The 13,392-nt window shown below is 44.7% G+C and overlaps 1 protein-coding gene across 1 annotated transcript in view; it reads left to right on the plus strand.

Moving 5' to 3' along the window:
• DNAH9 (dynein axonemal heavy chain 9) overlaps positions 1 to 13,392 on the plus strand; it is a 609,139-nt gene that overhangs the window by 19,111 nt on the left and 576,636 nt on the right. The window contains exons 5-7 of the mRNA XM_019501495.1: positions 1,439 to 1,672; positions 8,772 to 8,939; positions 12,616 to 12,732. Of these exons, the coding sequence (XP_019357040.1) occupies positions 1,439 to 1,672; positions 8,772 to 8,939; positions 12,616 to 12,732 (519 nt within the window). The remainder of the gene's footprint in view (positions 1 to 1,438; positions 1,673 to 8,771; positions 8,940 to 12,615; positions 12,733 to 13,392) is intronic.

The raw sequence follows: 13,392 nt of genomic DNA on the forward strand, positions 1-13,392 counted from the left end.
CCCCCCCCCCCATGCTGTAACACATAGATGTGACAGGAGTTTTGCTTTCAAGAATTTGGGGTGCGGTTCCCCCCATACCCCTGCACCAATCTTCTTGAAACATGGCAGGCTTCATGCTCTCTGCAGAGTCTACCACCCCAGAAAGTGTCATCCAAATTGGACAAAAAACAACAAAGTTATAGATATTGTATTGTTTCCCCATTATACCCTATGGCCAGATCTCTGAGGCGGCTCTGGGGCGGCTCCAAAGCACTTCGGAAGCTCCAAACTGCTTCGGAAAGCCGAACAAAGCCAGTGCTTTGACCCAGACATGCTGCTTTGCACCCCCAAGCATCCGAAGCTTCTCCATATCCGAAGCTCTGTCCAAAGTCTTGCACAGCCCTAGCAGCCAGTATATATTTGTTAAGAATAAATTATGCCAAACCAATTGATCTCCTTCTTTCACAGAGTAATTAGTCAGGTGGATAACTACTTGGGTAGATGGGAGGAATGCTGAGGACATAGTGTACTGGGACTTTCTTAAGGCTTTTGACAAAGTTCCATATGACCTTCTCATTAGTAAATTGGAAAAATGTGGGCTAGATAGAATCGCTACAAGATGGATACGTAATTGGTTCAATGACCATAAGCAAAGGGTACTTATAATGGGTCAGTGTCAGATTGGAAGGAGGTTTTGTGTGACATTCCATAGGGGTCTGTCTTGCATACAATGCTATTTAAATGTTTATTAATTATTTGGAAAATAATAATATGCTGGAAAAAAGACCTTCCTTAGCAAATTTGCTCATGATATGAAACTGGGAAGGACTGCAGTCAAAACAGGGGTTAAGAGGAGTATTCAGTTGGCTTTGTGGATCTCCACAAGCTTCCTGGATTTAGCAGCTTAGGAGAGAGGCTGCTCCTTATCCTTAGGGGAAGGACCTCCCTTCTGTGGTCTGTTGCTATGCAGAGTTTCTTTCCATCTTCTGTGGTGTATTTAGTCCCAAAGCAAAGCAAGATGTTTCATGTCAGAATCTTACTTAGAAAAGCCTTTCCCGTGTCCTGTACCAGCTTTAGGTCCTGAGCTCTGCAAATAGAAGGCCAGGTAGATATGTACCTTATAGACTAACTAAATAAGATATATAGAGATCATCACAAGCTTTTGTGAACTTGAGTGCAAATAGGTAAGAAATTTGAATTCATCCAGCAATATTCATGGCAGGCAGAAGCTGTGGGAAGGTATCTCTGCTTTTAGTCCCCAGATCTTGAGATTTGTCTGGGAAAGCTTTATAAGAGGTGAACATTATCTTCACTCCTCAGCATTTCCCTGTATAAGTATTTTCTGAATAATATTTAGATCAAGAAATATATTAAAATGTATCCAGCATAAAACCCCCCAGACAAACCCAAAATAGACCCTTGGGGCAGGTGAACTTCAATTCTGACTCTTTCACCGTAGGCTCGGAACTACCTGAACCCAGAAGATATTCTGAAAGGAGAAACAGAAGAAAGTCTGGGTAAAGTGCAGGAGGTGCTTGGCATATTGAACCACTTCAAGCAGACATTTGAGGAACGAAGAGAAAATCTCTACATATACTTTAAACCTGACCAAGAGATGAAAGAATGGGACTTTCAGTCTCTCTTAGTTTTTGCAAGATTGGATGGTTTTCTAAGAAGACTTAAGATTGTAGAGGTAATAATTTGATCTAGAAATATGGAGTAAAACTGATAGAAAATACTGCAAATGTAAGTCTACTGGGGGTGGAATTAATTCTACATCTGTTTGTGCACCTAAATGGTAGTTTTCTAGCTGCATACCTGGACACTTGGCACTACTTCTTCACTGTAGGCTGAGCATGTGCAGTAGCTTATGCACTGGTCATGCACGTAGGCATGTACTGAACATAAGTCTGGTAAAGGAGTATGAACCTAAGTCTGGGAAAAGGAACAAGACACTCCCCCGCAGTGTTTTAGTTCCTCTCTGAATAGTTATGGAATTGTACCTGGAAGTGGGAGGCCTGGGTTCTAAGCCCTCTCATCCAGAAGGGGGTTGAACTTAAAACTCACTTCCCAATAGTGTACTCTTTCCACTGTGCCACAGCTTAGGCATTATAATGGCCTTTCTCCAGTGGTAAGGCCTTTCCCCAGAAGATAAGGCTACTGCACAATCCATATTTTAGTCACTGACTGAAATGGAGAGTGGGAATGTTATTGCAATATTAGGAGCAAAATAGAACCCAGGGTTGCTTCTTTCCAGTACAATGAGTATATCAGAGCTACATATCCTTTAGCTTTCTCTTATCCTGTTGGCCCCACATATTTTCCTCTCCTGTGTGCCTGTGGGGCCAGCTTCTAATTAGCATGTGCTAACTCTAAAGAATGCTAGGCTATGTTAAAGTTAACACATATTGTGAATGCTATAAAATGGCAAACCAGCCATAAAAATGTTCTACATGTAACACAGAACATTTTAATGGCTGGTTCTTATGACATCTTAAATTAAATGTATGATAGCTTTGGGCTTGAGGCTGATAGTCAGTTTCAGCCACAGGACTGTACTGGGGTCTTGAGCTGGCCCTGGTGTGGTCCTGGGGATCAGAGCTGGTCCCAGACCAAGCCCCGGACCAAGTTGAAATGATCTTTCAATTTTCTGGCGCAAGGGAGCCCTGGATCATAATCCCGGGCTCCTCCTGGACTAGCAAGTAGAAAGGGTGCAGCTGGGAACTGGGCCCCAGTCCCAAAATTGTGCCACCTGCCATACATGAATGGCATGACAGGCGTGATTGTTGATCAGATTCCATGGCACCTTTAAGTGAATGTGTGTCAGGGGACCTATTTAGAGATTACTATACAACATCTAGGCTTAAAGTTAAAATCCAATAAAAGACTTAGGTGCCTAAAGCAGGAATGTGGCAAATTCAAAAGCTGTGATCTGGAAAACCTCTGTGTAGCAGGGCACTAGGGTGCCTGCTACTGGTATTAGTAATAGGGGCCAAGCTGCCAATTACTGGGGCAGCAGGTGAGAGTTGCCATGGCAGCTGATTGGGTCAGCTGACTGCCGGGGCAGGGCTTATATAAACAGCCAGGCCGAAGCCTAGCTGGCAGTTACTATCTAGCAGTCTGAGGAATGAGAGCTTTGCTGCTGAGCCAAGCCTAGTGGAGCAGCCTAACCACTCAAAGGGCTGCAGTATGGCAAGGGGAGAGAGAGCCCTGATTGAGAGACCTTACAGGAGAGCCAGGTGGGCCTACATTCTGTGTTAGAGCCGGTAGGCTGATTTTGAGTTGCAGCTGGTGGGCTCAGGGCTTTAGGTTTATCGTTGGGTTTGATGTTATACTGGAGGACTGGGTGAGGCTGTAGGGGTGCGAGGAGGCCTCATGGGAGCTCCCCAGTAGTTTGGGGGTTCCTGGTGCCCAGTAGGGGCACAACAAGTGGCGCTAGCGAGGGCACAACAATTGGTGCCACAGCTGGTGCGGCGCGAGAGCGCCGGAGAAGCGGTGTGTGGGGTTGAGACCCCAGCCCGTGAGGGTGGTATTTTGCCCAGTAAGGCGAAGGACCCCTGAGAAGGGTGAAGCGGCCAGGCACGGCTACAGGCCACCTGAGCCCCGAGCGCGAGAGGCGCGGGACAGGCCCCAGAGAGGGCAAGGAGCGCGAGAGGTGCGGGACAAGCCCCAGAGAGGGTGAGGAGCAAGGCTTAGCGGGGCAAAAGCAGGAAGAGCACGAGGCATAAACCCAAAGGGGGAAAGTCCCTTAGGAAGCCTGAGATGGGGCTTCCCCCGAGGCTCGCCCTATAAAGGGGTGAGGGCCAGTGTAAGAGCCCAGAGTAGGGCGAGCGCGCTGGTAGAGGCCTGAGGAGGGCAGGGCGCGCGGTTCAGAGCCCGAAGAGGGTGATTACACAAGCAGAAGCCCTAAGAAAGGGCGAGGCAGGACGGAGCCTGGAGAGGGCAGGGCATGCGGGACAGAGCCCAGAGGGGGTGCGTGTATTGAAGGGCCCGGGAGGGGGCCACCACGCTGACATAAGAACGTCCGGGACAACTGTGAGGCTTGGGGCATGCTACAAGGGAGGCAGGAGACACGTGCGCCCCATAAGGCTGGGGCGCACCATATCGCTGGTGAACAGGGGCCAGTACAAAGATAAGACCGTGCACAAGGGGGTTTGAAGGCAGCCTCCCATTTGATACTTGTAAGATCAAAGACGTGGCGGGCAAGACAGAGGGTGCGTTTAGGGCCCAGACTTGGCATGATAGGGGCGCCAGGGGATCACGGCTGCCCCTGTGCCCTGCCCTGTGACACTCTGATAATAGAAATTAAGGGCTGGAAGGGACTTCAAAAGATCATCGAGTACAACCCCCCTGCTCTGGGCAGGAATACTACTGAGATCAAATGATCCCAGCAGGGTGTCTGTCCAGTCTTCTCTTGAAGACTTCCAAGACTGGGGACTGCACCATCTTGGAAAGTCTGTTCCAGATTCTGGTCACCCTAACCATAAAGAAATTCTTCCTTACATCCAACCTGAAACCATCCTGTAACAATTTATGGCCATTGCTCCTTGCCCTCCCATGGGTGCTCTGGTGAACAGTTTTTCTCCCAGCTCCTGATATTCATCCTTGCATATTTACAGATGGCTACCAACTCCCCCCTCAATCTTCTCTTCCCCAAGCTGGAGAGTCCCAGATCCTTTCCTCATAAGGTTTGTCCTCTAGGCCCTTAATCATTTTGAGGCCCTTCTCTGGACCCTTTTAATATTCTCCATGCCTTTTCTGAAGTGTGATGCCCAGTGCTCCAGCTGGGGTCTCACCAACACCGAGTAAGAGGGAAGTATCACTTCCTTAGCCCTGCTCACTGCGTATCGGCTAATGCGTATCAGTATGCTATTAGCCCTGTTGACTACAGCGTTGCACTGGCAGCTTAGGATCATCCTGTGATCAACTATAGCCCCGAGGTCCCTTTCAGCCAGTATGCTGGCTAAGCCATCCCCTCCTAACCTATATTCATGTCTCTGGTTACTTTTCCCCAGATGAGGCACTCTGCACTTATCCTCATTGGGTTCACTGTGGGGGTTGTTCCACTAACTGTCCTAAGAGGATACCTAATACCCACAAACAAACTGCATTTGGAGTCACTTTTTGTAAAACTTGGCCAGGATTGGGGGAAGACATACTGCTGCCTATATTGTGCATCACCACCTAGTAGTTAGAGCTCTTATCCTTAATGAATGCAAGATTCATGAAGCTAGGGGGAGAGAATGAGAAAGGGAAGATATGACTGTAAAGTCAGAAGGAGGAAAGAGTTCTCAGTTCTGTTTCCCGCTCCCAGGACTGTTAGCAGCTTATCCAGTGAATACTGTATGTAAGTACACAAAAAGATCTGGGAACAGAGACATAATTACAAAACTCATAATTGCATAATTAATTATCAATATTCTTAAAACTCTAGCTACTTCAGTCACTTGGTACAGAGTTCTGTGTGCTAATAACACTTTTGTGGGGGATGGGAGATATTAGTTTGAGCCCCTGCTAGGATGTAGAGGACATTGAACCTGGGTCTTCCACTTAGTGCTTTATGAGGTTATTTACAGAAAGGGGATAGAAACCCTACCTTCTTGTCTTGCAACAAAGCAGTGTGTATTTGTCAGGGGTCCTAATAGGCAGCTCAGCCACAACTAATTGCTTTTCTCCAGTATGGCAAACCTGCCTGAAGCTCTAGCTGGCAGCCCCACCCTGGCTGATGAATTGAATGGCCACTGGTAGGGGTTCTTGACTGGCTGCTGGGGACAGCAGATACCCTCCATTTAAGTCCAGCTGTGGCAGCAGACTGCTGGCCAACTTATGGTTCTGCCTGAAGGTGTGATGTGATAAACCTCTCTGTATCCTCTGCATTCTGGTGCTCTGGCTTTTCACCCTGCTCAGCTCTGTGTCTGGACTCTGGCTTTTGGGAACTCCACTCAACTTTGGTAATTTGGTCCCCAACTCAGCCTGTGTATTGGCCTCTGCCTCTGGTTTTCTCCTTTGGATCTGGTAGTTTGGTCCCTAATTCTAGACCCCTGACTCAGCCCATAATTTGGACTCCACCCTTGTTCCTGTCCTTTCCCAGTGGCCTAACCACTAGGCAAGACTGCCTTTGACTTGGTCCTTACAGCATCATTCAGTTTTTGGAAAGAACAGTTGTAGGCACTTATCCTCAGGATGAGATTCTAGGCTCTGGAGGATCCAAAGGGATAGAGGTTCCTGGATCCTTTATTTGGGTACCCAAATTCTGGAGAGGGATGGGACTGTGGACATATCCCCACCTGGAATATCTCCTTTAGCTAATTCTAGGAAGCTTCCTACTTGATGTGCAAGTTTTCATATTATCATTCTGAGGCAACAGACTTTATCCATGCACTGTATAGGGAGATAGGTGCCTCACACAGGGTTCTGGATTCCACTCTGAGGCTACGCACCTAAAAGTTAGACATTTACAGCGCCTAACTTATTGGTTGCTAAGTCCATTATTGGATTTAGCCTAAGGCGCTATCTATACTACTTCCATGTTGCTCTTGGGACAGCCCCAAAAATCACAACTAACCCAATGACTCCTATTCCACTTGTGTCAAATCCAAGAATGAACCAGTGAATGTCAGAACCTTAGGTCCAAATTTCTGCTCTTGAAAATGCCAGATTTTCTGCTGCCTAATCTGAAGAAGTCTACATTTTGTAGGAGCAAGATTTTTTTTTTAAGCTTAGAATACTGCTTTCTTGTATGTCCAGAAACACCTTAGTCTTGCTCAGGACTGAGCAGCTTGGCACCTACTTCATGCTTTAGCCTGACTGGGATCCCTAACTAAAGAATTCTTCTGTTTTTTGTGAGGGTTTTCATCTGATATGTGTGCTTAGAGATCATCTAATGGATTGGTCTCCATTCAAAGTACAAAGATGGCCATCATTTTTTTTTTTGAGGAAAAAGTCTCTGGAAGAAAAGGTGGTACTGATGCCACTTTTCACTTATTATGCAAGAACCTCATGCTTAGCCCCATGCCCCATGCAAGAACAGGTTCATTTTTTCTTCTACCTGAGGGGCTTTAAACCCAAATCCCCTCCCTCTTCTCAAGTACCCTAACCACCAGTTTATTGGTTGTTTTGAGGCAGTGTGCTTTACACCATCCTGTAGAAGTTACTGCACTGTGTATAAAATAAGTAAGGTTCCTTGGATCTAAAATCAGGAGAAAGAGAGTGAGCCTAATTCTAACCTAATGGTTAAAATGTGCATCAAGGTGGGGAGGAGCCCTTGGTTCCAGTCCTTGCTCCAAGGGCTAATTTAGTAGTATTTTATATGAAGAATACTTAAATACTATATTTATCTGAATCCAAGATGACCTTGAATTTAAAAGCAACCCTTTTCCCCCAGTTAGATTCTCTACATGGAAAACAAACATACATTTGCTATAGTTTTCTATGTAGAGAATCTAATTATTGGGGGGGGCCATTATTTTCATCCTCCCATCCCTGCTGCAAAGGGGAAGGCAGTAAGGAGCAGTTGCTGTAGGGAAGTCAAGCAGCTTGCCCCCTGTTTGTGCCGTCTCCCTTCCCACCTCTGCTGTCTGCCCCTTCCCCACTTCCCCTCCAGCCTCTGCTTCTTGCTTTCCTCCTCCCCTTCCCTTACTCTTGCTTTGTGCCAGCAGGCTCCATCCTCATTCTAGTTTGGGGCATGGAGTACAGCCCCATCCCAGCCCCCTGTAGCAGCCTTGTGGGTTGTGCACTGCTGCTTTGGGGCCAGGCTGGGGCTATGCTATTGTAGCCTCAGGCTACAGCGTGGATAGGGCCTGCAGGTAGAGCAAGGATATGTGGAAAGGTAGAGAGAGGCAGGTGGGGAGCAGAAGCTGCATGGCAGGGGGAGATGGCAGGGTGCAGAGGCAGTTGGCGGGTGCTGGGAGAGGCAGCTACTGCTATGGCCCTGATCCTGGGTAGGGGCTGAATCCAAGCCAGAGCAATCGACTGCCTCCCCCACTACCCTCATACTTGATTCTAAGATAAGGTGTTTCTTCCCATGTTAAGTGAGGGGGTGGGGGGGAAGCCCTCATCTTAGAATCAAACAAATATGGTAGCATTCTTAAACTTCTCAAGCATGTTGAATGGGTAAAATCTCATGCTGAAAAACTTTTCTTGAATTTTTTAGAAAGATCACATGACTAAGTGATGTTCTGGATTTCCCACCAGGCATTTCAGGTAGAAATGCTCCTATACTACTCAGCTCTGCAAACCTTCTGTCCTTTTTTGGATCTAAGCTGTAGGTATCTAGGAGCATAAATTTGACTGACTTCCAATGAGACTTAACTTTCTAAGGGTCCAATTTTAAAGGTCTTTAGTGGCCTAAAGAGTCAGGACCTTGATTCTTGAAAATTCCATTGGGCTTCTATTTGTATCTTTCAACAAGTAAATAGATTAAATATGGCTTTACAGTTAGCACAACCCTTTTAGGAGTGAGGTCTCAAAAATTAGGAGAATAAAAACTATTCGTCTGTTGCTCATCCTTCAAGAACAAGAGTAAGTAAACTGCTGGAGCAAAAAACATCTGAAGAATGATGAGATATGAGTATGGGCTAATAGGCTGCAGAGCCAACATGAATTGCAGACTGCTTGTGCCAAGGATAGCCCAACTTCAGTGCTTATCAGGCACTGAATGTGCTGATAGTTTGTCAGGAGTCAAGGATGCTGTCAACATGGTTTCACAGTATGAAACTACTTTGTTAGGAAAACTGTTGTCAGCATCTTTTATTAACATATTAACTGGTTCCTTTTGTTAATTGACTCCAAAGGATCTCCTAGCAACTGCCTTGGACATAATGAAGCTGGAAAAGATAGAGTTCAGCGGGATAAAAGGGAAGGCTCTAAGCCAGCAAGTCTCGAGCATGTATGAAGAGTTCCAGGAAGTGTATAAAGTATTGTCAGACCGTAGCTACGATTGCCTTGACACGACAAACTTGGTAGGTGTACTGGACTCCAAGACAACCAAGTATGAGTAAAAGCTTTCAACTTCTGAAAAATCCCAGGTCTACTAGAAAATTTATAGCTCTGTTTTCAACCTCTTTGTCGATCAATATGTCATTTTCTGGTTTGTTTGTTTGTTTTCATCCCCAATTAGAAAAATGTTTGGTTTTGTCAGATTACATAAATCTGGTTTCTGAGTGTACATCTGCTCTGCATTTCATACCTAAATTGGCTTTAACTTAACTAGCTTGGAGGTCAACAACAGGGCAGCTGTAGCATCACAGATTTGTTGAGGGATGTATAAGCCTTCTTGGGAACATTTTAATACACTGACAGTAAAATCAAGGAAAGTATTCCACATACTCCTCGTATCACAGACTTTGTACACAGATTGATGCACTCATAGCTCCCACTAATATCTAAAGCTCAAGCCAGTACTTACATGATCATTCATTATCTGGTAAATCAGCATTCAAGAGCCATTGTAGGCATCAGTGTTAGGTTTTATTTAGAGATTTTATTCCTTAGACCTTTTTTGCTATGTAATGTAGTCCACCTGTCAACATTTTATTAACACAGCAAAGGTCTAAATTATATTTTTAAAAGATATATATTGTCCATGGTTATATGTAATATAAAGGGAATTTCTGATTTATCCTACTTTTCACCATTTACCTAACCTGGAGATTGCCTTCACTGACTAATTTGTAGTTTGCTGGTCTGTGGCAGCTTCTTAGTGGCACTCTTAATTCTGGCCAAATATACGAAGCTTACACAGCTACCATGGTGGTGATCAGTGGTATTGAACAAGGGCATAAGTATTCTCCGAGATCATCTTTCTCAGTCAGAAAATAAATCAACAACTTACCCTCCACCTGGACACAAGAAGACAAGTTAATACCAATGAATAAGCATGAATGGCAGGAGACATACTAGTTAATAAGCAAGTTGCTACATCTGTACCAGTTTTACTTGGACTGATTTATTTAAGGTATAGCTGCATAGAGAAAATATATGGATGTCTAAACTGGAGGGTGTGACAGGAGATAGTAACACCAAGCATCTCACGTGTCTGCCCCCTCTTCCCTTCCCCTCCCCTCCCCTCCTAGTGTTTCCAAACTGCTTCCCTGTATCTGATGTTCCATGCCTTGATGAAACACCCTATTTTGCAGGAAGCATCCCAATCCTTAGTATGGTTTCCCTTGAGTCACTTGGTTTCACCCTCTTTATATTTGTCTAGGCCCTGGACCTCTTGGCCCAGGCCTGCTTGCTCTAGCTACTACTTTCAGCACTAGGCCCACTTAATTTCAGCCTTAGCTTCTCAGTAGCAAAGGCACAGCAGGGGATTAGGCTATACAGTTGGGGCTCTGGGCCCTCCTGATACTCCAGCCTTGAAGGGGTGAATGAGAGAGAGAGAGAGAGACCCCTTTTACCAACAGAGAGTTAACCTCACAAAGCAATTTAAGGCACCTGCATGCAGCTACTTCTCAGGACAGAACTCCTGGCTGTTGCAGCAGCCTTTTTCCTTAGGCCATAAATACAGGGCCAGCAAGACTGGCAAGGATCGTCTTCTTACAGTAGCAGGGCAAGTGTTCCCTGTTACAGAGAGGACACAAGTTTGATCACTAAATCTTACATTTAATAAGTTCAAGTGACACAGTGAATAAAGAAGGGTAGGATGGCTATAGCAAGAGGCACAATGACCACTGTCTGTGGTAATTACTTTCTTCGCAGGTAATTGGAGATTACATAGGAAATAGTTAAGGTTGTCTGGAAACTTTGAAACTGGTGTTTGTTGTCTTTCCTGTACTTCAGCTATTGTAGTTAGCAAATTTACTAATTTTGGATGGTTATTGTATGAAATTATATTGTGCTTTACTCGAGTAAAAATAACAGGCATCTGTCCTGGGTATTTATAAAAGGAACTATCCAACTTGGTGACTAGGCAAATGAGGTAATAGTTGCAATCCTGTAAGTCATTGGTTATGTTTTGCCTTCTGTAGTCCACACTGTTAGTGTGCCTGTGCTGTGTGAGAGATCTCCTGTGTTTTAAGTGTTCTTTATAAAGTATACAAATTAGTACTTTTCCAAACAACTTGTCCACATGAAGGAATTTGGCAAAAAATGGTTACTAATATAATAGGCAGAAATTGCTCTGACACGGATGCTGAGCAGTCTTTTCTGATTTCAGGCCTCTTGCATGATGTTTTAATCTGATTTATTCATTTAATAGTTTAAAATTCGAGTCCTACTCTTAGTGTAAAAGTTTCCCATGTTTGTGAGAAAACCGTTATCTTAGGCTCCACTGAAATGCAATAATAATAACATAACAATTACATACCACTCGGCATCTTTTTAGATGACTGTTATGTAACTTTAGTAGCTTTATCTCCATTCTGCAGCTTGAAATTTGACTGTATGCCAAGTCAAATTTTAGTTCAAAACTATTTTACCTTTAAAAAATACAAACCTCAAACTTAGTTTTCATTCTTAAATTTTTAAGTTTTCTTTTTAACCTTCAGTAAGAAAAGAATGCAAAGTGACTCAATATTGTCACATTTTCAGTAAGTTTTTGATGAAAACCACAACATGAATTTGGTTTAAAGTACTGTATTTTCTTGCATACCACATGCCTCTTGTTTTTGGAAGCTGGAATGAAGAAAAAATATCTTTCCTTGAAAATACCAGTAAATATGGTATTTCTGGAGGGAAAATGCAAGCAATCTCAGTAGGGTGTAAGCCAAAGCCAGTCACTGCTCTGTTAACTGGGAGGTGCCCACCCAGGTTGAGAAGTGGGGATAGATGGCTCAACTGCAGAATCACAGCCTCAGCTGATGTCACTGGCTGAGCCAGACTTCCCAGCCCTGCTTCTCAGGCCAGGTGGTCAGTCACAAGTTAGCTGAGGACCCAGTCCTACAAGAGCTGAACTGTTCAGCCCCACTTTTCAAGCTGGGTGGTCAGCCAGTGGTGCCTGCCAAGTCAGCTGAAGGCCCACCCCATTTGAGAAGCAGAGTTGGCCAGTTTGGCTCCAGCAGGATTATGCCCTCAGGTGATGTTGCTGACTGAACCAAACTGTCTCAAGCTGTGCGAGTCCTCAGCTGACTTGGCAGGTGTTAATGGCTGCCCACTTGGCTTAAGAAGTGGGGCCAAGCAGTTTAGCTTTGGTAGAATTGGTCCCTCTGTTCCTCACATTTTTTCATTTAAGACATGCACCCAATTCTTAGCAGCCAGGTTTTGGGAAAAGGTGCATGTCTTATGCCGGCAAATACAGCATGTCTGCTTTGTATGTAGAAAGTACATTTGTGGAATTTCTGACCTACAGATTTAATTTACAGAATCTAACTTAAAAGGAACATTTTTTAGCAGCCTGAATGATGATAAAACGCCATCAGAGAAGCTATAGAAATGCACATGACAGAAAGAGACTTGAAGATAGTTAGAGCCAGTTCCCCAGCTACTATAAAATAGTGAGGCTGAATTGTAATTGATGGTGCTTTATGGGTTTACACCAATTGAGGATCCACTTCTATTAACTAAAGTGTTTTCAGCTCCTAGAATGAGGGAAATGGATAGGAAGTGTGTGCCAGATAGCCATTGCAGCCGTTTTTGTCAAGGACATTTGCTTTTGAGCTCAAATATTGTTTAATAGTTTAGTGTGTTGCCATTCCTTAGGAATTTGAACAAGATGCTTCTAACTTCAAGCAACAAGTAGAAGATATGGACAGACGGCTGGGGACTATTTTCTGCCAGGCTTTTGATGATGCATCTGACTTGGAGCATGCTTTCAAGGTTTGTGTTGTAATGAGAGGCACTTTCTTGCAGGAAAAGCTCAAAATAAACTTCTCCTGTGTCTTTTCTCTGTGAGTGAAGGTTATGAGGATGATTTGTCTAAAATGCAAACCACTGTTTTAGCTGCTTGCACAATGGGTACTTTCTAAGGCCCCCTCAACACATGCAGGTAGAGGTACAATGGGATCTAATGTGTGATTCATAGAATAAGTAGTGTGGTGAAACCCCCTGGGGCTGCTGAAGGTTTCACACATCCCTGGGGTTGGGAGATCTCGCCTGTAATGATCCTCCCACCCCAGGGGTTTCATGTACCCCCAGGGTGGGGAGATTACCACAGCATTGATTCTAGGGGTTTGCCAGGAGGCATGCTGCAGGAACCCATCAGCTGTGGGCTAATGCCAGGACCCAGAGTCTGCAGATGCTGGAGCTGAGAGTCCTTAGCAGTTGTGGGACTTGCAGTCCTGGCTGGGCAAAGTGCACCCCTGCTGCTGGGAATCCTGTGAACTGATGGGACTCCCAGCTACAGGGAAGACCATGCTACATATGCAGATTAAAGCTTGATAGAGAACATATTTTTGAGGTCTATCTTTATAGTTGGTTAGAGCTTTTTATTTTGTGATAAGTACTGCAATTACTGAAATATAAGACAAAGCCCCCCCC

The sequence above is a fragment of the Gavialis gangeticus genome, unplaced genomic scaffold (assembly GCF_001723915.1).
Source record: "Gavialis gangeticus isolate Ggan-Ray unplaced genomic scaffold, GavGan_comp1, whole genome shotgun sequence".
Taxonomy (NCBI): Eukaryota; Metazoa; Chordata; order Crocodylia; family Gavialidae; genus Gavialis; species Gavialis gangeticus.